This window comes from Mesoplodon bidens, assembly GCF_964165515.1.
Source record: "Mesoplodon bidens genome assembly, chromosome: 6".
NCBI classification, from domain to species: Eukaryota; Metazoa; Chordata; class Mammalia; order Artiodactyla; family Ziphiidae; genus Mesoplodon; species Mesoplodon bidens.
The window spans coordinates 37,793,261-37,819,540 of record NC_138162.1 but is presented as its reverse complement, the minus strand read 5'-3'; the positions used below and the strand labels follow the sequence as shown (position 1 = coordinate 37,819,540).

The 26,280-nt window shown below is 46.6% G+C and overlaps 2 protein-coding genes across 6 annotated transcripts in view; one reads left to right on the top strand and one right to left on the bottom strand.

Moving 5' to 3' along the window:
- FKBP15 (FKBP prolyl isomerase family member 15) overlaps nt 1–14,562 on the top strand; it is a 57,487-nt gene extending 42,925 nt beyond the window's left edge. Inside the window, exons 20-28 of one of the 2 annotated variants that reach the window (XM_081238273.1) lie at nt 479–650; nt 2,794–2,930; nt 7,119–7,274; nt 8,030–8,182; nt 9,167–9,295; nt 9,911–10,018; nt 10,331–10,962; nt 12,368–12,464; nt 13,926–14,562. In XM_081238273.1, coding sequence (XP_081094399.1) covers nt 479–650; nt 2,794–2,930; nt 7,119–7,274; nt 8,030–8,182; nt 9,167–9,295; nt 9,911–10,018; nt 10,331–10,962; nt 12,368–12,464; nt 13,926–14,003 — 1,662 coding nt within the window. In that variant the 3' untranslated portion in view covers nt 14,004–14,562. Of the gene's footprint in view, nt 1–478; nt 651–2,793; nt 2,931–7,118; nt 7,275–8,029; nt 8,183–9,166; nt 9,296–9,910; nt 10,019–10,330; nt 10,963–12,367; nt 13,736–13,925 lie in introns of those variants that run through there. The other variant, XM_081238272.1, reaches the window with a different exon arrangement.
- Nucleotides 14,563–14,668: 106 nt separating this feature from the next.
- On the bottom strand, nt 14,669–26,043 carry SLC31A2 (solute carrier family 31 member 2). 4 transcript variants are annotated; one of them, XM_081238294.1, is made up of 5 exons: nt 25,962–26,025; nt 24,719–24,917; nt 22,073–22,139; nt 18,991–19,180; nt 14,669–17,939 (listed from the first exon to the last, which is right to left on the bottom strand). In XM_081238294.1, the coding sequence occupies exons 3-5, from the start codon at nt 22,137–22,139 to the stop codon at nt 17,771–17,773; spliced, it is 426 nt and encodes a 141-aa protein (XP_081094420.1). In that variant the 5' UTR covers nt 24,719–24,917; nt 25,962–26,025; the 3' UTR covers nt 14,669–17,770. The 4 variants fall into 4 exon arrangements, with proteins under 4 accessions (XP_081094420.1, XP_081094421.1, XP_081094419.1 ...); XM_081238295.1 differs by having other exon boundaries at nt 24,719–24,903; nt 25,962–26,022; XM_081238293.1 differs by lacking the exon at nt 24,719–24,917 and having other exon boundaries at nt 25,962–26,043.
- Between the last annotated feature and the right edge of the window lie 237 nt (nt 26,044–26,280).

The window sequence follows — 26,280 nt, the reverse complement described above, 5'->3', positions numbered from 1 at the left end:
ACCCTTTTCTTGTTAAAAAAAAAATGCTTGTCCATTATAGGAAACTTAGAAAATGGCAGGAATACCATTTCTCATGTATCAGATTGGTGAGATTTAACAATAGGTGGTGACTGTATACCAAGCCACTGAGTATTTTTTCATAACACTATTCTTAATAGTTGCATACAGGATAGATATACCAGTTGGCTTAAGCTCATTTTTTAAAATTATTTTGTGTTTCCATTGTTTGGCAACTATAAACTGCTGCATCAGTCATCCTTGTAGCAAAATTTTTGTGTTCTTGCATAGTATTTCCTAAGGACAAAGTTTTGCAAGGGCATTCCTGAGTCAGAGACCTTGCACATTTGAGGGCTTGATTTGGGCTTAATTCAGGTTGAAGGTGGCCTTAGCTATCTTCCTACCAGTTCAGCCAGCACAGAATATGTGAGGTTGGGCCATCACCATCTTTAACGTGACATCGTACTTTGTTACTGTCCAGGCCAAGGTGACGGAAGAGTTAGCAGCAGCCACTGCACAGGTCTCTCATCTACACCTGAAAATGTCCGCCCACCAAAAGAAAGAAACGGAGTTGCAGGTACAGCTGACAGAAAGCATGAAGGAGACGGACCTCCTTAGGGGCCAACTCGCCAAACTGCAGGCAGAGCTCTCAGGTATGACCTTGCTGGAGGGGGCTGGGATTTTGACAATGTAAACTTAAAGAATTACACTGTTTCCTTCCTCCCAGTCCATTTGGCACAATGCTAATGAAGTTTGTGAAGGACAGAGCCAAAGGTTAAGGTGAACCAGTATAAACCTATTACATGATTGTTTGGCAAAAAGGACAGCAAAAGAACTGACTGTCCGTTTAGAGTGGATCAGTGGCCACAGTTCTGCTTTGTTTGGGCGAGTGTTGCGTATCCTTGGTACTTAGGATTGGCCTCATAGGCCTTGAAGAGTTCATCTAACTTGTGACTAACTAATCTAACTGAAGGGTTCCTTTAGCTTGTGACTCAGTAGAAGCTTAAGAAGCAGGTGCTTCCTGCTGCAATTGCCTCTTTCCTAGAACATGGATTGCAGTCCTTCAGCCTGGCACTCAAGGCCCCTCCACTTTGGCTTATTTCCTGTATGTTGCCCAATTCAACATAGCTCTGGACATACTAGCCAGCCTGCTGCTTCAACACATCCTGTATTTCTTGCCTTGCTTTTTATCCATGCTATTCTCTGGACTTGGTGTGCCCACCGTCGCCAAGTTTTGCCTCCAGTTCTCTCCAAAAACTGTCTCTTTCAGAAACTTTCCCTTTTTTTCCCTAGAATATTTGATCTCCTTTAAAATCCTTCATCTCCGAGTGCATTATTATGCCCATTATCAGAGATAACCTTTGATCAGCACTACTTATATGTGTTTTCCCTTCTAGAATGCAAGCCTCTGAAGGGCAAGGATGGTGTCTTGCTCATCTTTGTAAAGTCCTTCCCTTAGTATTAGTTTAGTGCCTGGCACAGTGGTGCTGCTCAAGACGTGGTGACTTGAAAGGCAGATTTGTGAAGACTGGCGTGTTGATTCATCCACCACTTTGTATAAAGAAAGACATGTGGAAGGCACAGATGGGACCAGTGGGTGGGGTGTGGCTGGAATAGCAGCAGAGTTAGGAAAAAGCAAAATTAACTTGCCCCAAAAGAAAGCTAAAAAACACTGATGTCAGTTGGTGAAGTGATACCTTGAAGATAAATCCCTTCCTTTATAGAGCATCACTTGGGCGCACTTGAGGGAAAATCTTATATTTGAATGTCGTACAGATACCCTCTTTTCTGTTTTTGTGGTGCTCTGTGACAGTTACCTTAAGGGCACCATAAGGATCTCAAAAGTCTTCCAACAAAATTAATTTTGATGCATTACATTTTTATTATTTTTTATTGATGTATAGTTGATTACAATGTTGTGTTAATTACTACTGTACAGCAAAGCGATTCAGTTATACATATATATATATATACATTCTTTTTTTTTAATATTCTTTTCCATTATGGTTCATCATAGGATATTGAATGTAGTTCTCTGTATTATACAGTAGGACCTTGTTGTTTGATGCATTACATTTTTTTTTTTTTTTTTTTTTTTTTTGCGGTACGCGGGCCTTTCACTGTTGTGGCCTCTCCCGTTGCGGAGCACAGGCTCCGGATGCGCAGGCTCAGCGGCCATGGCTCACGGGCCCAGCCGCTCTGCAGCATATGGGATCCTCCCGGACCGGGGCACGAACCCATATCCCCTGCATCGGCAGGCGGACTCTCAACCACTGCGCCACCAGGGAGGCCCGATGCATTACATTTTTAAGAAATATTCCAAATAGCTTTGTTTGAGAGGGAATGTTTTGAAAGCAGACTCTTGGTAGAATTTCCCAGCTACCAAGAGAGTTGAGAATATCTTACCCAGGCAGTGAGAAAGGGCCTGGACCACTACTAAACAAAGATCTCAATGTGTTGAGTCCAGTGTGTTGAGATGATGACTGAAATGGAATTGTGGGACTGGTAATATTCCGAAGGTGGTCTCTGACCGCTTGGAACATTTCTCTTCCATTTTGTATGTGTCGAAGGTGACATGTAGGTGCAGAGATAAATATGGATGGATGGGGGAGTCAGTTTATGGCTTGATAAGCCTGCTGTTGGTCAGTGAGGTGATGCTGGAAGAAGTGAGTGGAAGAGGCTCGTGTGGTAGGGTTGGGAGATGATGGGATGCAGCCTTGAAGGCGGTGCTGGGATGCCATGCAGCCCACTGCAGCTCTGGTTCTGCAGCCAAGTCTCTGTTCTGTCATATCCCAGAGCTCCAGGAAACCTCTGAGCAAGCACAGTCCAAATTGAAGAGTGAAAAGCAAAGCCGGAGACAACTGGAGCTCAGGGTAACGTCCCTGGAGGAGGAGCTGACTGACCTTCGAGCTGAGAAGGAGTCTCTGGAAAAGGTAAGTTCTACATCTGAAGTTTCTCTGTTGGGCCCAAGTGGCCAGGGTTAGCGGTTTAATAAACATTTTTATTTTCCTTTTAAAAATTACAGTTGCATGTGCTCATTGTAACAAATACAAATAATACAGAAAAATATAAAATAAAAAATAAAATTTATCTTTTCCCCCTCTCATACACTAGAGGCAACAACTATAAAAGGTGTATGATTATTCTTCCAGATTGTTTTCTGTGTATATAATATATACATACACACATGTATATACATGTATGTATAAAATAAATGTACATACATGTATGTATGCTGATAACATTTTTAACAATAATGAGATCGTATTTATTTATTTGTTTTTATTTATTTTTTATTTTTGGCTGCGTTGGGTCTTTGTTGCTGTGTGCGGGCTTTCTCTAGTTATGGCGAGTGGGGGCTACTCCTCACTGTGGTGCGCGGGCTTCTCATTACGGTGGCTTCTCTTGTTGCGGAGCACGGGCTCTAGACATGTGGGCTTCATAGTTGTGGCATGCGGACTCTAGAGCTCAGGCTCACTAGTTGTGGTGCACGGACTTAGTCGCTCCGTGGCATGTGGGATCTTCCCGGACCAGGGCTTGAACCTGTGTCCCCTGCACTGGCAGGCGGATTCTTAACCACTGCACCACCAGGGAAGCCCCTGGGATCATATTTAATACTTAAAAAAAATTGTATTGTGACCATTATACTAATGAGAACTTTCTCATTCTTTTTTTTTTTTTTTGGCAGTGTTGATTATTTATATTTATTTATTTATTTAAATTGGGGTATAATTGCTTTACAGTGGTGCTAGTTTCTGCTGTACAGGAAGTGAATCATCTGTAGGTGTACATATACCCCCTCCCTCCTGGACCTCCCACCACCCACCCCCATCCCACCCATCTAGTTCACCACAGAGCACCAAGCTGAGCTCCCTGTGCTATACAGCAGGTTCCCACTAGCTATCCACTTTACACATTGGTAGTGTATATATGTCAGTCCCAATCTCCCACCGCCCTGCCCTTCCACCCTGTGTCCACACGGCCGTTCTCTACATCTTCATCTCTATTCCTGCCCTGAAAATAGGTTCATCTGTACCATTTTTCTAGATTCCACATATACGCGTTAATATACGGTATTTGTTTCTCTCTTTCTGACTTACTTCACTCTGTATGACATTCTCTAGGTCCATCCACGTATCTGCAAATGACCCAATTTCATGCCTTTTTATGGCTGAGTAATATTCCATTGTATATATGTACCACATCTTCTTTATCCATTCATCTGTCAATGGACGTTTAGGTTGCTTCCATCTCCTGGCTATTGTAAATAGTACTGCTGTGAACATTGGGGTGCATGTGTCTTTTTTGAATTATCGTTTTCTCAGGGTATATGCCCAGTAGTGAGATTGCTGGGTCGTATGGTAGTTCTATTTTTAGTTTTCTAAAGAACCTCCATACTGTTTTCCATAGTGGCTGTATCAATTTACATTCCCACCAACAGTGCAAGAAGGTTCCTTTTTTTTTTTTTTCTTTTTGCGGTACGCGGGCCTCTCACTGTTGTGGCCTCTCCCGTTGCGGAGCACAGGCTCCGGATGCGCAGGCCCAGTGGCCATGGCTCACGGGCCCAGCCGCTCCGCGGCATATGGGATCCTCCCAGACCGGGGCACAAACCCGTATCCCCTGCATCGGCAGGCGGACTCTCAACCACTGCGCCACCAGGGAGGCCCAAGAAGGTTCCTTTTCTGAACACCCTCTCCAACATTTATTGTTTGTAGATTTTTTGATGATGGCCATTATGACCAGTGTGAGATGATACCTCATTGTAGTTTTGATCTGCATTTCTCTAATTATTAGTGATGTTAAGCATCTTTTCATGTGCCTCTTGGCCATCTGTATGTCTTCTTTGGAGAAATGTCTATTTAGGTTTTCTGCCCATTTTTTGATTGGCTTGTTTGTTTTTTTGATATTGAGCTGCATGAGCTGTTTGTATATTTTGGAGATTAATCCCTTGTCAGTTGCTTCGCTTGCAAATATTTTCTCCCATTCTGAGTGTTGTCTTTTCATCTTGTTTATGGTTTTCTTTGTTGTGTGAAAGCTTTTAAGTTTAATCAGGTCCCATTTGTTTATTTTTGTTTTAATTTCCGTTACTCTAGGAGTTGGGTCAAAAAAGATCTGTGATTTATGTCAAAGAGTGTCTTTCTTATGTTTTCCTCTAAGAGTCTTTTTTTTTTTTTTTTTTGCGGTACACGGGCCTCTCACTGTTGTGGCCTCTCCCGTTGCAGAGCACAGGCTCCTGATGCGCAGGCTCAGTGGCCATGGCTCATGGGCCCAGCCGCTCCGCGGCATGTGGAATCTTCCCGGACCCGGGCACGAACCCATGTCCCCCCTGCATCGGCAGGCGGACTCTCAACCACTGCGCCACCAGGGAAGCCCCTCTAAGAGTTTTATAGTGTCCGGTCTTACATTTAGGCCTTTAATTTTCATTCTTTATAACTACTACATAGTAGTCTACTGTGAGGCTGTACCATAGTTTATTTAACTATTCACCTGTTGATGGATATTTATGTTTCTCTTTTTTCACTATTTCAAGCACTGCTGTTGTGGACATCTTTGTACTATATAACTATTTTTGCAAATTCATTTGAGCATTTCCATAAAATGGATCGCTCGAATTAGAATTGCTGCATTAGGAGGGAGACGCAAGAGGGAAGAGATATGGAAACATATGTATATGTATAACTGATTCACTTTGTTATAAAGCAGGAACTAACACACCATTGTAAAGCAATTTTACTCCAATAAAGATGTTAAAAAAAAAAAGAACTGCTGCATCAGAGAAGAATGCTTAACATCTAAATTTTTGAAATAAATATTGCCAGATTATGCTTGAAGAGTTTGTTAGCTTACATTTCCAGCACTGTATGAACAAGCCCATTTCTCCATACTTTTTCCAACTCTGCACATATCAATTTTTCTAATCTTTATAGTCTGATAGGTGAAATATACTATCTTGTCTTAATATGTGTTTTTGTTAGTATTAAAGCTTTCATATATTTAATGCCTATTTGTATTCTGTGAATTCTTTTTAATGTCCTTTGCTATTTTATCTATTGTAATATTAGTTTGATTTAGAAACACTGTTAAAGGTGCTATCCTTTGTCAGTCATAGATGTTACAAATATTTTTCTAGTTTGCTGTTTTTTAACTTTATTTAATAGTATCTTTTGATGTTTTATAAATTTAATATCAGGGTAATACTAGCCCCACTGAATGGATTGGGAACAGTTCTGTCTTTTTCTATGCTCTGAAACAGTTTAAATATGAAAACAACAACCTCTTTCTGAGGTTTTAATAAAACTCTAGTAAAGTCCTTTTGGCCTAGTGCCTTTTTTTTTTTTTTTTTTTTTTTTTTTTTTTTTTTTTTTTTGCTGTACGCGGGCCTCTCACTGCTGTGGCCTCTCCCGTTGCGGAGCACAGGCTCCGGACACACAGGCTCCGCGGCCATGGCTCGCGGGCCCAGCCGCTCCGCGGCATGTGGGATCTTCCAGGATAGGGGCACGAACCCGTGTCCCCTGCATCGGCAGGCGGACTCTCAACCACTGCGCCACCAGGGAAGCCCAAGGCCTAGTGCCTTTTTAGGGGATAAATCTTGGTCTATATTTTCAGTTTCTTCTATGATTTTATCAGGTTTTTTAAAAACCAGTTCTTTGTGATTTTGGCGGCTGTTTCAGTTTTTCATTGTTCTAGATACTACTGCAGTGACCATCCTTGTAGCACGTTATCTTTATGAACACGATCTACTGCTTCCTTAAATTATAATTTGTGTAAATTCTGGGTGTGTGTGCATATTTTGAAAGTCCTTTCACAGGATTGTGATTTTCCTACCGGTAGATTGTGAAAGTATCTACTTCCCTCTACCCTCACCACTGTTAAGATATTCCCCATCTCTTCACAGAATGGTAGATAAAGCTCTTCTTGTTTTCCTTCTTCTTGTCACAATTTTTTTCTGCCAGTAGCCAAGAATGTTAAATATATAGGGGAAATTAAATTGAAAAAATGAATTGTTTCCAGAAACGAAGTAAGGACCCAGTGACGTTAATATCTACCACCACCAACCATCACCATCTCCATTTATCCTCTATCAGACAACTAGAACTGATATTGGTTCTCTTGTTCCTAAGAACCTCTCAGAAAGGAAAAAGAAGTCAGCTCAAGAGCGCTGTCAGGCTGAGGAGGAGATAGATGAAATTCGTAAATCACACCAGGAGGAATTGGACAAACTTCGACAGCTCTTGAAAAAGGCTCGGGTGTCCACGGACCAAGCAGCTGCAGATCAGGTAGTGGGAAGCTGAAGCACTTTGGAAATAAAAGGAAGGCATGAAGGACTCAGAAAAGTTTCTAGTTTCTTCTTTATCCTTTAGGATGAGATTTCTCATAGTTGATGGCCTAACCTTGGACAAAGGTGGAAGAAGAGCCAGGAATCGAATGGAGAATCTTCTTCCTTTTTTAAAGCTTAGTGAGAATTTTACTATAAGTAAAACATGAAGGAAAAAATTCTTTATAAAAACATTCCAAACATAAGGCCAAAGTCCTCACCCACCAGACACCATCCTTCAGGCACATTATCATCCTTGAAAAGAAGGGACTTACTTAGGTAATTAGGCAGGGAAACCAGGGATAGTGGCAGTACACAGCCACAGTGGATCTCTAGTCCACTTGACAGCAGGCTTTCTTTTTGTAAGTTCCTAAATTCATGTTTGTATGTTCTTTAATTAGAGTGAATTGGTGCCCTCAATTTGATCACCTATGGGAATTTGGACAAAAATAAGTTTCTTCTGAACCCATGAAGTTTAAGGGCCTGGATCCTGAAAAGTATGATCATACTAGGGCCCTGCCTTCCTGGGACCTGTCTAGACAGTCCTACCTTTACCTGGTTGGAGTACCTTTTAGAGTCCTAGCAACCAAGGTCTTCCAAACAGTTGTTTCCTTGCTAAATCTGGGCTCTTAGCTTACTCTTTTTGCCTTGTTGAAGATGGGCTTCTTTAGATGTGACTAGACCGCCCAGCATACGGGGATTACTTTCTCTTGGCAGCTGTCTCTAGTACAGGCTGAGCTGCAGACCCAGTGGGAAGCCAAGTGTGAACATCTGTTGGCCTCTGCCAAGAATGAACACCTGCAGCAGTACCAGGAGGCGTGTGCACAGAGAGATGCCAGGCAGCAGAAGCTGCTCCATCTTGAGGAGAAGGTGGGTGTTTTCCCTGGACTTCGACAGCCTGGTTAATTTGAGGCAAACAGGTTGTTCAAGTCTTGCAGATCCTTTTGTACCTGAAAGATGTTAATAGCTTGAAAACAGAATCATACTTGCTCAGCTCTCCAGTTTATCAGTAATCTTTCACATACTCATTTGGGATGACAGGTCAGTGACCTAGAAAAAAAAAAAAAGCAGCATTCATAATCTGGACCATGTTTTCCATTATAATCTGATCCTTCATTTATTAAGCAAATATTTATTGAGTGCCAGTTGGGTTCCAGACACTGTGTTAGGGAAAGGGCTTACAAAGAACTCTCCTCAAGAGTCTCACAATCAAGGAAGGGAGACCAAGGAACAGAGATAAGCATTAAATGCTGTGAGACCCAGAAGAGGAAGTGCCTAGGGGAGCATAGCCAAGAAAGACAAGGAGCTTCGGTGAGGTGGGGAAGGCGACAGAGGCTCTGGGCACAGGCCCTGAAGTGGGCTGGAGCACAGGTGTGGTGGGATCATCTGGCATAAAAACGAGAGAGAGAGTGGGATGGCTTAGCACCAAAGTCCTCATATCTGGAGGTCAGTTTCTTAAAGTACCCAGTTGAAAATCTGACTCAGAGATGAGGAAGGCAATCTTGTAGGTGAATAGGTTGCTTCTAACGTCCACTGTTCATATGTCTGTGTGACTAGGGTTATGAAACCCTGCCCCCCACCTGCCCCACCTTTTTATTTTATTCTTGACCTGATGAGGAACAAGGCAAGTGACCTTGTTGGTAAAGAGGAGATGAAGTTGTGAGTTGAGATTGCGTGATGATGAAATGGAGTGCCCTGAGTCAGCAGGCCTGGGCGGGGGGCGGAGGGTGTGGATGTCAGCAGACCGAAGTGAGATTGACACTTGAAGCTTAGGATGGTTCTCCTCCTCCTGGGTTTCCTGACCTTCACCTGGAAGTCCAGGTTCCAAGGCCACAGCCACAGTATGTTTTGCAGTGTTTAGCCCTCCAGGCCCAAGTCACAGCCCTGACAGAGCAAAATGCACAGCACATCAAGGACCTGGAGAGCAAGTCCCAGATGTCTGGGGTTGAAGCTGCTGCTGCTGCTGCGGACCCCTCAGAGAAGGTGAGCTGGTGATTTCGGGGAAGTGAGCCATGTCATGTCCGGGGGTTGAATGTGCACATCAGGCGTTCAGAAAGAACTTTTGTCAGTTTGTTGTGTTGTTAGCTTTTTTCCTAACTTTATCCATCTCCCATTTATCTGACTTAAGTCACAGTTAACCCATTGGAACCTATCTCTTTGGTGGCAACCCCCATAGGGCCTTATCCTGAGGTTTTGACAGATAAGGGAAATGTTTCTAAATCACAGGAGAGGAGTGGGAAGTGTGCCCAGCATCTTCTAGCCACTCATCCTCATAGCCCATGACAGCTCTAGTGGTGGCCACGGTGGGAGGAAAGCATCAGTGAGTGGTCTTTGAGCAGTCTTGGGCACACAGGCCACAGCTTACCCATCCTTCACAGCCCTCCTCTCAAGTGCTGCTCATTATTTAACATTGTCCCCTCCACAGTGACAGCCTTAGGTATCTCAGTCACTGACCAGCTGTGTCCCACTGCAGAGTTCTAAGAGGGCTTCATTTTAGCCTTCCAAACCTCTCTCTGGAAGTTACATGCCTCCCTTAGTCGCTTGATTTTGGCAGTGTACATTTTGATACTGTTTTTCTCTCCTCATGTCGTCACGCAGGTCAAGAAGATCATGAACCAGGTGTTTCAGTCCTTGCGGGGAGAGTTTGAGCTGGAGGAGTCTTACAATGGCAGGACCATTCTGGGGACCATCATGAACACTATCAAGGTACAGCTGGCTCTCGATTGTTTCACTGAGATGGGTATCTTGTTGCTTAAGTACCGTCTAAGGGATCCTGAGTAAAAAAATGATTCAAGGCTGTTCATCAGTAACTAGGATGCCTGGAATGACTTACCTGCACAGATATGGACAGCCTCCTTTGAGAGGAGGAAGCAAAGTCATTTGAACTGAAAAAAACTAACTGAAAAACCAAGTCACTTGAACTAGATGACCAGTTGTGTTAATAGGAGAGCTAGGAGCGCCTAGGAGTGCCTCTGTTTCCGGTCAGTGATCCTCTCCTCTTTCTTGGCTTTTGAACAGATGGTGACTCTTCGGCTGTTAAACCAACACGAGCGAGAGAAGGGAGAGAGCAGCAATGAAGAAGAGGAAGAGGAGCGACCTCAGAGTGCTTCCGGACAGTCTCAGGCACCCTTGAACAGGGAGAGGCGGGAGCCCCCCACGGTGCCGACAGAGCAGGTGGTCCAGGAAGCTGCCCCGCTGCCTCCTCAGGCCCTCCCCACTCCCCAGGATGATGCACAGAGAAGGGAAGGGGAGCCCTCAGAAGCAGAGGCGCACTCAGAGATAAAAGAACCGGCTTGCCTCCCCTCCCGAAGAGCTCTGGGGCCCCCAACTTCAATTCCCCCTGCGCCTCCAGGCCCTGTGACTGTGGACTCTGCGGGTGAGGAGGCGCTGGCAGCCAGCCCATTGGGAGATGCCTGTGTCGGGGAGCAAGAAAGCTCCACGAGACTGCCCCTGACTTCAGACCCCGAGAAGGTGGACCCACTGGCTGTGGGGCCTGAAAGTCCAGGAGGAGAGCCTCAGGCTCCAGAGCTCCAGGAAGACGAGGATGGCACTAGCTCCACTGCTCCCTCCCAGGAGCCGCACGGCACAGAGGCAGCGTCTGCAGCCGTAGGAGCAGTGCCTGGACCCGAACACTGTTCTCAGCATCCCAGGTGTGTCCCCTGGGCAGTTTCAGGAACAATGCGGCTGCGTGTGGAGGTTGTCTCTGGTTTCTCCAGGGCTGGTGACTCATCCTCAGAACCTGGCTGGCCGATTCGCTTACTCATTCATTCATTCATTCATGCATGCATGCATGTATTCGTAACAGGCTCTGTGGCAGGCACTGTGGTAGTGTGGGAGGCAAGGCAGAGTTCCTGAGCTGAGGAGCTTACAGTCTGGTGGAAAGACAGACAGACTCTTACACAGTTGAGCTCAAACAGCGCAGGGGTTAAGGATGCTGACCCTCTGTGTGTAACTTTACAGTTGGTTCATCCCCAGATTCAGCCAACTGCGGGTCGTGTAGTACTTTAGTACATATTCATTGAAAGAAGTCTACATATAAGTGGGCCTGTGCAGTTCAAACCTGTATTCTTCAAGGGTCAACTGTATGTTATAAATGCATGACAAATGCTTCTTTAAAAATAAAAACAGGGTGTCTAATAGAGAATAAAGGGAGAGTTATTCTGCATTAGACAGAGTGATAAGAGGGGCTTATTCTATTTTAGATAGAGTGATTAGTAGGAATTATTCTACTTTAGGTAGAGTGATTAGGGAAGGATTCTGAGAAGGTAACATTTAAGCTGAGACCTGAAGGATGGATAGAAGCCTTCCCTGCCAAGAGTGGGAAGAAGCATTTGCAGAAAGCAAGAACAGCACGTGCAAGGCCCTGCGGTAGGAGGGACATGACACAATCAAGGAGGAAGGCACAGTGAGTGGGAGGAGAGTGGCATTATGCTGAGGTTGGAAAACTCAATAGGAGCCAAGTCATGTGAGATTTTGTTGTCACTGTTAGAAGTTTGGACTTTAAGTGCAGTGAAAAGTTATTAAAGGGATTTAAGCAGAAGGGTGCCATGGTCTGATTTACCGGCTTTGAAAGATCGCCCTGGGGACTTCCCTGGTGGTGCAGTGGTTAAGAATCCACCTGCCAGTGCAGGGGACAGTTTCGAGCCCTGGTCTAGGAAGATCCCACATGCCATGGAGCAACTAAGCCCGAGAGCCACAACCACTGAGCCCGCATGCTACAACTATTGAAGCCCGCGCGCCTAAAGCCTGTGCTCTGCAGCAAGAGCCGCCACCCCAATGAGAAGCCCGCGTACAGCAGCGAAAACCCACTGCAGCCAAAAATAAATAATAAATAAAAATAAATAAATCTATTTTAAAAATTATATTAAAAAAAAAGATCGCTCTGTAGGTTATGGAGGGAGTCAAGAGTGCTGGGAGGCCAGTGTGGAGAGGGAGGAATTCCTGGGTGATTACCCCAGGATTCTGTTGGATTCTTACCCCAGAGCCTGTGGGCATTGTGGCCTGGAGCAGAAACAACATTTTCCTATGACTTGATTTTCCTGATTTTTCTTTCAGTCTCTCTGAGGATGAAGAGGATGAACTGTTTGAAGGGACAACTCTGAAAGTTGCGAAGCCCAAAGCACAGGCTGAGGAGGAGGATGAAGATGAGGTGGTAAGGAAGTCCCAGGCGCTGCCAAGTCCTCACACTGCTCCCTGGGGGCCCTTCCCTGCTGGCTGTGAGAAGAGGAATGGAGTCTGTTGGTGGCCCTCTCCCTGGGCTCTGTGCTCAGGGCCCTGTGGGAGCAGGCTTGGGGTTGGGAGGGGGCAGCTCTGTAAGCATGGTGGGGATGGTCAGATACCACTTTATTCTTGACAAAGGACCACAGTCTCCATTCATGCAGCAGTGGTTTCTACTTTAAGTAAAGAAAGTTGGGCTGCTTCGTCCTGTACTAGAGTGCTAAAGCCTCAGGTTTCCTCAGCTCTGCTAAGGGATTATATTTTAGAATTGGAAAGGACTTTGATGATCTTCTTGTCTGGCATCCTCATTCATAAACAGACTGAGCCTCAGAAGGATGATTTACCTAAAGCCACAGAGTGAGTTAAGGGCAGAGCTAGCACTACAACCCCAGGCTCCTACTAAGACCACCCGTTTCTAAGCATTTTCTGCTTCATCAGCCTGCTTTCCAGTCAGCTGCCTTGTTTTGTCACAACATGCCTGGGCAGAAAATGGGTTAAGCCCTGATAGTGTAGCCTCACTTCTCAGGAACTACTCTGGCCCATGATCAGTCTTCACGGGACCATCCAAAGGGAAGGCCACCAGAGCAGAAGGTACCTTAGTAGAGGACACTCAGTGTGCCTGTCTCCAACATCAATCCCCGCTGCCCCCGTGGGACCTGTTCTCTGCCAATCCGGAAGAAAAAGGCCAGGGGCTCAAGTCACGAGAAGTGGGGAGAGTTTCCTCGGAGGCCCGTTAATCCCCCTTATCCTCCTACCTGATTGGAGGGTGTGAGGGAGGGAGGGAGGGAGACTAGGGCTAGGAGGCTGTGGCCCTGGGTTCCTGGGGTTTCTTCATCTCGGGATTCTCCACTTGGTCGTGTGGCCAAGCCTCTGAACTCGACTCTCTCTCAGCTGGTGGGGCCGCATCCAGAGCCAGACAGACCGCCTCAGGCCACAGCGTCATTTTTTCAAATGTGATTGTATTCTTCCCTGCTTCCCTTCACCCTCCTGCATCCTCTTCCCTGAGGGCTGCTCTGCTTCTCTGTCCCTTCATCCTACTCCCACTTTGCCCTTCGACCCTTCCTTTCTGACAGGAAATGTGTAAGTTACCACATGAGAGGAGACCTGTCCAATCAGTACACGTTTCTCAAATAAATGACAGAATTAGCCAAACAAAGTTGGTCTTCTTGTCTCCGTGTTGAAAGATTGCCTCCCTTCTCTGACTGCTTGTCTCAGCTTTTCCGGAAGCCTAGGGTTTGCTGGCCTCAGGGTTAGTCCTTTCAGTAAAACCCTAACCAGCAACCTCCTTTCCAACCTGGAGCCGGGAACAGATGCTGGTCGCTTCACCTTGCCCAGGCGGGAAGTCCATCTGGTGCAGGGACAAGTGAGGACTGACTGCTCTTTCCTGTTTTGTCAGAGCATGAAGGGACGCCCGCCCCCAACACCCCTTTTTGGAGATGATGACGATGACGATGACATTGGCTGGCTGGGATGAAGACCCAGGAAACGTGCAAAGGTTTTTCTACCAACCTTTCCCTAAGCATGATTTTGCACAGCCAGCCCTGGGTCTAGACGAGCCACAGGGTGAGGTGAAGGTGAGCATCCTGAGGACAGTAGTTCAGATATCTGACTTAGCCAATTTCTGAGCCCCCGCCTGGCCAGGTGAAGCAGAGTGTGAACCTGTCTTCAGAACGCTGGGGTTGTCAGCAGCCCGCCATGGTCCTGCCTCAGAGTCCCCCATGGAAGAAGGGCTGGGGGGCTCCCCTTCAGCCAGTCCCTACAAGAGTCCTGCCCACTCCCAAGCTTTTTATTCTCTGAACTCTCAAACTGATCTGCCTCTCAGTACTCAACTGTGTCCCAGCAACAGGACTGTCACCTGGGGTGAGGTCTCCCTGGTGGAACCGAGGGTGGAGTATACCATCTAAACCCGGTTCAGTTAACAGCCTTGCCTGTAGTCCTGGGACATATATCTTTTCTCTGCCTTAAAGCTGATATAAGAGGTCAATGAATATTTGAAATTAACAAAACTAAAATAAATGTTCAGTGAAACTTGACTCAGGGTGAAATCGAATTTGGTTCTGAGGGCAGTCTGTGCTCTCTGGGAATCTAAGGGTAGGAGTTGTAACAGATCTGGGTTAACATGCATGAAAGCATTGTGACATGTTCCCTTTGGTACTTAACCCTGGAACTTTTAGGCTTTCAAAGAAGGTCACCACTCTGCTATTCCAGCTCATCCCAGCTACTTTAAGGCTCAGGGCAGCAGGGTTGTCTGAGAACCAGTCCTGTCATCCACTGGCTCCTGCAGGTGTAGTCCTACACCCTAGGAAGCCATGCAGAGAAGGTGGGAGGGTCCCTGTGTTCTCTTGTCATCCATGATGGCACCTGAGAGACTGAGTCTTCACTTTGAGAGCAGCTTCCATTCCCTCTGAGTTTAGTCCCAGGACTAATGTAGGGAATAGTGAGAAAATATCTGTGGTCATTTTACTTATTCCAGGATTTTCTAAAGACCATGCAGCCAGTCTTCAAAAAGTTGAATAATTTTAATAAAAATGTTCCCTGATTTAAAATGTTTATAAGATAGGAACCTGAATTCCACTCCATCTGACCTGACATCATCCTTTTTGATGACAGCTTTGAGCGTGTCTCCCATTTGTGGGCCTGGGAGGCAGTAAAAACTACCATTTACTAAACTTTGTTGTTCAACAAATAGGCACCGTTGTGGAGTACTTTACCCAGACTGTCTCACCCCCAGCAACCCTTGCAGGAGACACTGTTGTCCTTGTTTTATAGAGGAGAGACTGAGGCTTAGAGAGGTAAAGTAACCTGTCCAAAGTTACATAGCTAGTAAGCAGCAGAACAAGAATTCAAATCCTGGTCATTGGATTCCGGAGCCAGGGCTCTTGGCCACCCCAGCAGCATTCATCTTGAGGGTTGAGGGAGGAGGGCAGTGATGTTTGTCAGAAATACAGGCTCCTGGGCCCCACCCCAGATCTCCTGAAACAGAATTTTTGCCCCATTAGGGTAAATAGAGCGTAGACTTTTCGGTCTCCACTGCCGTAGCCAGTTACTCTCTCAGCCTCAACCCTCATCTAAGTTGATGAACAGACTCCAGGCCAGGCTGCCTGGCTCTGCATCCTAGCTCTGCCACTTATTAGCTGGGTGACTTTAACTTCAGTGTGCCTAAGCTTCCTCATCTGTAAGACAAGGACAGATATAGTTTCTACGTTATTCTGGGGATTAAATGAGTTAATATTGTAAAGTGCTTAGAACACTGCCTGGCACATAATATGCACTATATAGGTGTTTGTTAAATTTAAAAAAAAATTCAAGTAGAGAAAATACCACCTTTTGTGATTTGGCTCTGAAGAACGTTGAAGTGCCTACTTAACTTGGCCACATAGTCCATTTCTCTAGAGCATAGATTTTTTTAAAAAGCCCTTCATGCTGTGAAAGCCTCAGATGTATTACCACATTTAAAGAGACTATCAGGGACTTCCCTGGTGGCGCAGTTGTTAAGATTCTGCCTGCCAACGCAGGGAACATGGGTTTGAGCCCTGGTCCGGGAAGATGCCACATGCCGCGGAGCAACTAAGCGCGTGCGCAACTACTGAAGCCCGCGCGCCTAGAGCCCGTGCTCTGCAATAAGAAGCCCCCGCTCGCCGCAACTAGAGAAAGTCGGCACACAGCAACGAAGACCCAACGCAGCCAAAAATAAATAAATTTATTTTTTAAAAAAAGAGAGAGAGAGAGACTCAAACTGAAGAGGTTGCTGGTCACCTATGGAGAGTCTTATCTCAGCAGTGCCCCAGGGCAGGGGTGGAGCCTTAGCTGGTTAGGACACGTAAGTGGATGCCAGAGCCTCCATCAGCAAGACAAGAAATCTTACACTTGTTGTGATGCTGAGCAGCTTTCTAACTCCCTGCTTATGTGGGGAGAATGCACTGACTGATCAATACTGAAGGCGTCACGTGCTATACTTTCTGTTACAGCTATTACTGTAAATTTTTAAAAGTGGTTTTGATATATTTTTGCTTCTGCCCTCAGGGAGAGAAGGTGCTAATAATTGTGCCGACGTGAGCGTTTATAGTCCATGTGACAATTATTTTTCTCGTAGCAGGTTCACCATCAATGTCTGTTACATGCACAAAAGAATAGTTTGTTGACTAGGCTGGCATTGGTGTCTGCCTGAGGGAATGGTGTTTCAGGGCTGGGTTTCGCTGAGCACAGAGTTGTCCTCTTAGCAGACAGACAGTCTTTGGACGGCCCTACTGCCAGCACTACCAGCTCCACTGGCCCCACTCAGCTCCTGCAGTTGTTATCAGGGTTACATGAGCTTGCTGTGTGAATGAGGAGAAACAGAAAAACAGTCACGGACTATTTAAAAATATATATTTATTAAAATATATTTCTTTTTAAATTCTCAAAGCTTCAGACCATCTTTCATCTAGCCCATGAGGTACTTGAATGTAGACATTACAGTATACAGCAGTGATTTCCTCTCCCTGGGTCTATTCTTTCCTTTTCTTTAAAGTGAAAAGGCTCATATATCTGAAGAGCCCCACCTAACTCTACTAGTGTAGTGCTTTGGTTTGACTGCTTATTGCATCTTCAGTCAGTACCCGCTGTGGCTTACTCAGTATTTTAAAGGATAAATCATGTTTCCCTACCAGATCATTATGGGTGAGCAGTAAGTAATAAATAAAGAACATTTGTATTGAATATTATTCAGTGCAGTTCTTGGTTTTGCATAGAAGGAGGATCAGGATAAGAGGGGGGAATTAAGGCCATGAAGAGCTCCCTGACACCTAAAGCCATTAAAGTAGCATCTTCCTGCAGGCAGTGCTGTCTGGTGGGAGGAGCTCACTCTATCTGGAGGACAGGTCAAAGCCTTGCTGACATCCTGCTTCTCTGCCTTTAGTCTGCTGTCACTCTCCCCACAAGAAAGGGAAACAGGTCCCGCAGATGCTGCCATCATCATGAACCTGCCCTCCGGGTTCTGGTCTCTCCGTCCACCCTCTGGTCACAGCACCCTTCTTAAGGCACAGAAAGACTATGCCTGGGCCCTCTGCAGCCTGGCTGAGGAGCTACAGTGGCCTCAACTCCAGGGAGCAAGTGCTGGCTTCAGCTGAAAGTTTCCAGGAGCTGGGGATGCCGTGAGAACAGCCAACAGAAGAAAAAGGAGACGTGGGGCTGGAAGTTCAATGTCTGGAAGGAGGGGCCCCAGCTCTCTCCAGCCCCCAGAGCCTGCACAGCTGTCACCAGCTAAGTCATGCTGAGAAGTGGAGAGGCTAGGTAGTAGCCCACACCTGAGCCCAGGACCACGCCGAAGAAAATCCAGGTGTTGTAGGACATAACAGCCAGCATCATGAAGTAGCCGATGACCACCTGAGCGACATGAAGTAGAGACTGGCCAAAGTGACACAAGAACCACCTAGATAAAAAGGAGAGCCAAGTTAATGCTGGTAATGAGCTGGAAGCTAGGGGTTGGTGTCAGGGAGTAGAAAGAGCAACTGAGTTACAGGACGAGCTTACTTATAACTTGTACGCTTAACCCAGGAGAGGTTTCTTTTAAAGAGACATATCAGAAACCAGTGATTGAGAGGGGAAGAGGGACCTGTACAAGGAGATTAGGATAGTCACTTCTCCACCACATTTAGCTCCGAGCTTCCTGGTATCCAGGGCAAAAAGGAAGAATGAGATGTGTAATCTGACAAGGGATAATACAAAATCATCAGTAAGGCAGATTTTTTTTTTCCTGAATCTACTGTGAGAGGCAGTATTACAATGGAAAGAGCATGGACTTTGTTGACAGGTTAATTCCTAGCTCTGCCACTTACTAACTGTGGCTTAGCACAGATGTCTTAACCTGTTTGACCTTAAATTTCCTCATCAGTAAAACAGATAAGAAAATACCTCCCTTGCAGCGGGGTTGTGACTATTTGAGGCACTCATGTAAGAAACAGGCAGGCCCATTAAGCACAACTGGAGCTGCAGAGAGGGCAGAAGGGGGATCCTAAGTGGCTGTCCTATCAGAACAGGAAGAAAGGAGAGAGAGGCCACCCCGCCCTCCACCACCAAGCTGGATACATTGCTGACAGCAATTCTTATTTGTGTGGGGACAGCCACAGGTCCCATCTTGGGTTTGGAAGCCTTAGTGACCTAAGGAAGCCTGCTGAGATTTGGGGGAGGGCTGGGTGGACACCCCTGTTGCTAGACTGAGGCCTGCACCAGAGTCCTGAAGATTGGAGCCTCCCACGTGGCTGTTCAGAGAGCTCCAGCCTGGGCGTTAGAAGACCTGGGCTCTAGCTCACGTCACTACTTACTAACCGTAAGCACTTCAGGAAGTCCTGGTCCTTCCCTGGGCCTCAATTTCCTTTCTGGGAAGTGGGGCTAAGTGCCCTGTGGGCCCAGGCTAGCTCTCAGGGTGAATGTGAGGACTCTGCCCTCCCCCTTCCCAACCCCCGCCGTCCCGAGCCTGTTACCTGAGGTGGGCTCTGCTGACTTGGGGGGAGTCTGAGCTTGAAGAATTCTGGTCTGTCTCTTCAATGAGCTGCTGGCTGGTAGAGATGGACAGGCTCATCAGGGCCTGGTGGAGCAGCCTGGCTTTGCCAACCTTGATGCCTTCATACAACACAGCCAGGAGCAAGATGACCAACACCGAAAGGGCCATGCCTGTCAAAGGAGGCTGAGTTACAGAGGCCCAGCCAGGCAAGCACTGCTCCTCTTCTGGCAGCTTCCCCGGGGAACTGGCACAGGAGGCAAAAGGGTACCTCCCCCAGCCACTGTGAATCCATTCCTCCCTCCCTCTCTCATCTTCTTCCCCACCCTTGCTGGGCTCAGAACTTCCTGTCTCTTTCCCACTCCAGCCCTTTCTTGATGGGGGTGGCCTACTGGAGTGTGGCTTTGAGATCATGAAGAGAAGCTGCCCGGCAAAGCCGGGGGCTGGTGCAGGGGGGGCGGGATTGGCGGTGGCATGGTGAGGGGCTTGGTGGGGGGAGAAGCCACCTGTGCCCCACTGCCCCAGCTGCGCCCCAGCAGGCAGCCCAAGTCTCTGTGCTGACTTCTTGTTAAGGGAGAAGCATGTATAGCAAGTTCCTGTTTACATGTGCATATACAGAAAAGTCTGGAAGGAAGAAGATACGATGAAGGAGTCATAATTATCTCGGCAAATTAGGATACAGTTTTTTATTTTCTATTCACCGAATTTCCCTAAGTTTCTACTGTGTACTACTTTTGTAATAGTGGGAAGAAACCAATCAGCTATTTTACAGAAAACATTAAGTGCTTACTAGAACTGCTGTGTAAAATTAACTGCTAATTGCTACTTCTCTTTTACAAGTGGAGGGATACTAAATGGTCCAGCTGTAGTATTTTTGGCAGCCTCCAGGAGGAAATCATCTGCAAAAGATGCAGGTTTTTGAAATATAAAATTACAGGTAATTGCATGCACATGGTACAAATTCAAACAGTACAAAAGGGTATACAGTGAAAAGTAAGTATTCTTCCCAGCCTAGTCTCCCAAAACTCCAATGCCCCTGTCTAAAGCAGCCTCTGTGTATATAGCTTTCCAGGGATACTCAATGTATATATAAACCTTTGTCTAAATGACAGCACCCTATCTGTGCATACTCTTCAGCATCTGACATTGTCATCCAACTGTACATTGTGCATGGGTTCCCCTTAGTTCGCACAGATCTACCTTATTCTCTGGCTTCATAACATCTGTGATAGATTAGATTCGCCAAAGATGGCTGCCTCACTGTATCTCACCCCACGTTCATCTTACAATGTCAACACTCCTGCCATCAAGTGGTGTGGTCCATGTTCCCTCCCCTTTAGCCTGAGAAGACCTCTGTGACTGCCTCAAGCAGTAAAGGTGGAAGTGATGTTCTCTGAATCCAAGGCTAGGTCTTAAAAACTAGGCATGAGTTCTTTTTTTTTTTTACCTTGTTCTCTCTCTTCTTTTTTTCCCCTACCTTTTTCTCTTGGGACACTCATTCACTCTTGGAACCTAGCCACCCTGCCACAAGGACCTCAGCTAACAACACCTGCTGAGAGTCCCAGCTTACAACCAGCATCAATCAGTAGACATGAGAGTAAGTCTTCAAGATGACTCCAGTTCCAGCCACTGTCTGATTATACCTGCATGAGAGACTTTGAGTGAGGCCTGCTTAGCTGAGCCCAGTCAACTCAGAACCTTGAGAAAGAATAATAAAATGACTGCTGTTGTTTTAAGCCACTAGGTCTACCCCACAGTAGATAACTGGAGTGGTAACACATTGTAGGGAGGGCCATAATTTATTTGATCAGTACCTGCAATGATGGACATTTGGGCTGCTTCCAGTCTATTTTTATTTATTTTATTTTTTTGAAGGTACTCAACAAAATTTATTGAATGAATAAATTAAGAACTAAGAATTAACACTTCCAAAACACTGCAGTCTTTAAATTGTTTTAAATGGACCTCAGCTGTGTAGAATTGGATTATTCATACATAATCTTTGCCTTTGCCACTATCATCACTGATCTAAGAACAAGAGGACTGTCCTCTTGTAGTCACTTCTATTTTACAATTTGCCTAGCAAGCTATAGTTAACAAAATCACATGTACTGTTTTAAAATAACTTGAGAAACATGTATTACTTCTACTAACAGATGTAATAACAGACTTCAATGCACTAAGTAACTGGATAAAGCTACTCAGCTAGGAAATAACATATCCTACTCCGTTTCTAATGCCTGTGTTCCTTCTACTATGTTACAATGCCTTTCATAGTCCATTCCCAGGTTTTAGAGATCCTGGTAGGTGGCTGATGTGTATTGAATATTGTGATCAATGCAATTTCCATCCATAGGTTGCCAGCAGAGATTATAAACCCAGAAAGTAAAAATGGCGACACGTGGAAGAACACAAATATGAATCGGGTCTAAAGGTATATAGGAGGAGAAAGTAGAAAGAGCTAGAAGGATTGGAGAGAATGGGCAAATGGGAGATGTGGGCTCCTAACAGAGATAACTGGATCATGGGAGTGAAAGCTCTCATCTCACCAGTCTATTTTTAAAATGCAAGTACTAAAGTGGGAATATAACTCCATCATGAATTAGTGCCCGACTCTGCCTTTTCAAGTTAAAGGAATACTCTTCTCATTTGAGGTCAATGGCTGCAGCAGCTGCTCTGGGCTTCTGATCTGATGCTGGACAGTGAACCCTGTATAAAGGAGGTGCTAAGAGGTAACAAGAGGCCTTGATCTAGTTCTGGCTCTGATGCTTCCTCTGTGTGACCCTGGACGAGTCTTTTCCCCTCTCTGGGCTTCAGTTCCCTCCCCTGTAATAGAGGGGAAAGCTGCACCCCATAGCCTCTCTCTGGGCCTTTGTGAGCATCAGTGAGATAACAGAGCCCTTTGCAATCTGAAGGGCAGTGGTTCCAAATGGAATTATAAATGCAAAGTTCCCGCTCAATGTTTATGCAAGAGGAGTCAGGCTTGCTAAAATGTCCACCGAGAATAACAATAATGAGAACCCAGGTTCCCACTGCCTGGAGGTACAAGGCTTCCCAATTCTTACCTGCAGGACTGTGGACACTCCAGAAATCAAAGAGAAGCACTACCTCATCTGAGAAGATGAAATGCATCTGAAAGAGAAGGGACTGCATCACAGGGGGCTTAGGGCAGTGGAAACTGTGTTCCCTAATGCTCTCCAGCAAACTCTTGTAAAGGCCCAGGAAAATGAGGTCACTGGACTTAAGTGCTGGAAGGGCCATTAGGGGTCATCAGGGCCAAATGAGGCCAGATAAGGCAGGGATTTGCCCAGGGTCCCACAGTGGGTCAGCAGTACAGCTGTAGTTGAGCTGGCCCTGTTCCAGGTAGAAGTAAGGTGTTGGTGGGGAGTTGCCCATCCTCACTGGGCCAGTTGGGCCACAGTGCTCTCAGGTCATGCTGAGATGACTCCCCTATGCCCTCCAAAGCCAATGGGAGAAGCACTAGACTGAGGAATGACTACCTCTTCTTACACCCTGGGCCCCAGCTGTTCTGCTCCAGCAGTGTTTATCATGGAAGGGCCCAGGGACAGCTGTCTTCCGTCTGTACCGCCCACCTGTTCGCCTGAAATTCACTAAACATTTGCTGAGCCCAATTGTCTGCCCAACATTATGGACAAAGGTTAATGTCTCTGCCCTTGATGAACGCACAGTCTTATAGAATGAAGGTAGAAGCAATGAGCACACAGCACCTGTCTGAAAGCTCTTCTCGAAAAGCAGCTGGTCCACCCTGTGTTCAGGGTGGCATCAAGGGCTTTTCATATATTATCTCATTTCACCACAGTCTTCTGTGTGACAGGGCCAATGAGACCCAGCTTACAGGAAGGAAAATGGGGAACCAGAATCTGAAAAGTTAGGTAATTTGCTGAAGGTCACAAAGCTAACAAGTTGGCAGAACTGGGATTCAAACTTGAGCCTGGTTAGATGCCAAAGCCCTATCCATCTATGCTGCCTGCCTCTCAATGACCAAGAAAGGAGAACAAGATGGAAACTGAATGGTGATTCTAAATGCCTGCACCAGGCTTAATGACTATGTTTGGCAAGATTAAAGCCAGAGAGATCAATCAGTTCACCCTCTCAAGGAACAGAAGTTTCCCTCTTGTCACAAGGTAAGACCTCAGCCAGCAGAAGCAGCTCTAGAAACACTGTCAGTGCTCACCCAGCTGAGGAGATCCTGGCTGAGTTGGGGTCAGTTGGTGGAAGCCTTTGCCTTCAAAGACAATGGCCAAATATTAGAATCCTCAAACGCCAGAGCTAGAAGTGTCCTCAGAAAGTTGTTTTTCTTTTAATTGAGATATAATTGACAACATTATTTTCAGGTGTACAACATGATTCGATATATGTATATATTGCAAAATGATCACCACAGGAAGCCTAGTTAACATCCATCAAGACAGTTACAATTTTTCTTTCTTGTGATGAAAACTTTGAAGATCTACTCTCAGCAACTTTCAAATATACAGTATTATTAACTAGTCACCATGCTGTTACATTACATCTCCAGGACTTAATTATTTTCTCAGAGAATTTTTAGTCCCCTGGTTTTCACTTTTTTTCCACGGAACACCAGCAAATAAAATCTTCCTTGTAACTCCACTATATAAAACGCAGGGCTCTGGGTGAAGAGGGGAGAGACGTGTGAGCTCTGCTGAAATTCAGTGTGGAAAACATTGATCTAGTCCAATTCTAGTCCCTTTCTAACCCCTTCTCATTTGCAGATGGGGAAAAGGAGTCCCAACAGGGGAATGGATTTGTCCGAGACCTCATAAGACAAAAATGGAAACCTAGGCAGTCTTTTAAAAATCATGTTGAATAATTTTAAAAATACCTTTTTATCTCCCTAGTATGAAAGTGGTACTTGCTCAATGTAGAAAGTTGAAACAATACCAAAAAGAAAGTGAAAATAATTTTGAGTCCTACTACCCAGAGACATCCCGAGTTAAGATTTCAAAGAGAATATCAGTTGAGGTGGCAAAATGTTCACAAAAGATTAATATGCAGAAACAAACAGGTACAAATAATCCTGTGAAATTCCATTTATACTGGAGGTGCGCTCATTCAATTTCAGAAGCCTCTGGCACCATCTGTGCAGGTGGGGTGGAGGGGGTGGAGCCTAAAGGCGCCTACCCCATCTCTGAGTTCACGTGATAAAGCAGTTGGCATGACTGGAATGTCCCCTGTGGCTAATTAATCAGAGAGGTTCCATAACTGGGTTCCTTCTGTCATCCTTGGGCCTGAGCCAGCTATCTCTGGGGCCCCAAACAGTTTTTGCAATAGACCGGAACACCCACCAAACAGTACAATTAATTCAATCAATAAGCATTGTTGTGCTGGGGGTGCAGGTGCTGGAGATAGAGAGATAAATGAGACAAGTCCTTGGCCCCCAAGGAGCTAGCATCTGTTAGGGGAGAGGGAGTGAACAGATATTACAACGGGGTGTATGTATTCAGCAAGGGGGAGAGGCACAGGGGAGCCAGCTGGGGTACTGGGGATGAAGACCCCTGGGGGACACCTAACCCATCCAGTAAGGCAGGTGGCTAGGACATCTTCTGAAGCAGGAGAAGCAGGAGGCAGCTAGGGGAAGATGGACAGTCCAGTATTTCCAAGCTGAAAGTGTCCATACAGAGTGTCCACCCCACTGGGGAGTAAGGAGCCAGGGAGGGACAAAGACTCACCTCTCTTGCCTTTTCACAGCAGACAAAGATTCAAATCAGCACACCCTGACTTGGAGCTGCAGTTTTCAGTTAAATAGTCCCGTGGTCAGATATGCAAGGGGCGGGCCTCTCATCCTGTTTCACTGCTTAGGATAAATCCGAGCCTCCAGTAGCTGAGTTATCTGCGCCTTGTTCAGGGCCCCACCCTGCTAGGGAGGGGCTGTGGTGAAGAAGAGAGCAATCATGGGACTTGCTTTCTTCATTTTCTCATTTGGGGTTACTTACACTTTTGAGAAAAGTGCCCTCAGTTATAACCCGAAGAGTTTAGGGGAAGATTAAGGTCGCTGTCCTGCCGCTGACTGGGGATTTTTTTTTTTTTTTTTTTTTTTTTTTTGGCCGCGCAGAGTGGCATGTGGGATCTCTCAGTTCCCCGGCCAGGGACGGAACCCACGTCCTCCGCATTGGAAGCGCAGTCTCAACCACTGGACCACCAGGGAAGTCCCTGGGTAACTTTTCACATAAGCTCTTCCCATCCGTTTCCCCTTTTAGAGGACCTGCAGGAGGTGGGTGTGTGCGTTTGACTAAATGACGTGCGTTGGCTTCCTGAATCTTCAATTCTACGACATTTTTCATGGGATGAAGAAAATTGCGTATATGATTTATTCAAATACCAAAGAGGTTTGCAAGCTGTCATTCTCTCCAGCCCAGGTGAACTCTACCAAGAAAACTAGTTTATCTGAAACGCTATTTCTAACACAAGTGTAGGGAAGATGGAAAGTAGCTGGGTCTGGGGTTTTTTTCCCCAAAAGAATCAGACCACGAACTTGCCAAGACAGGGAACTAGCCCGGGGGTGTGTGCGCGCCCGGCCTCAGGCTGAAATGCTCTGGGCACTCCCTCTTCGTGGGAACCTTCCCAGAATCTCTCTCAAGTCACTGCGCCCAGAGCTGGGGATCCTCGACTCCGTCTTCACCCACCGCGCCCCGACCCTCAGCCGCCCCACAGCTGCGCGTAATGACTGCTCGTCGAGCCGGACTGACTCCCAGCAGGAGGGACAAATAAAAAGGAAACCCCAAAGACGCGGCCGGCTCTGCCTCTCGCGTGCCCCCAGCCCTGTTCCCGCTGTTGACAAAGCTGCCAACACACCCCCTCACCGGCCCTTGGCCAGCGGCGGCGGCACCTCGGGATGCCAGAGGTCGGCTGCTCCTGGGACCCCGCCCCAGGGCCCACCCCGCGTCCTCTCCTCTCGGCGGCGCCCGGACTCACCGCCATGGTGAGCAGGCTGGGCGGCCGGGCGCCGGGGCCGCGTCTGCTCGCTCGGGTCTCCAGGCTCCAAGTCCCGCCCGCAGCCGCCGGGATCGCAGTAGAGGCCGCGCGATCACGTGGTCGGGGCGAGGCGCGCGCGGGCGCCTGGGAGTTGTGGTCCCCACGGCGCGCCCCACTCAGCGCGTCCTCGGGCGCACCCACGTGCCGGACACCCTGCCGAGCCCCAGGTCCCAAGCCAAGCGGGTCGCTGGGCCAGAGCCGCCAGCACAGCGGACTCCCTCCTGCCTTCCGTTGGCCCCTTTCTGTTTTGCACTTGACT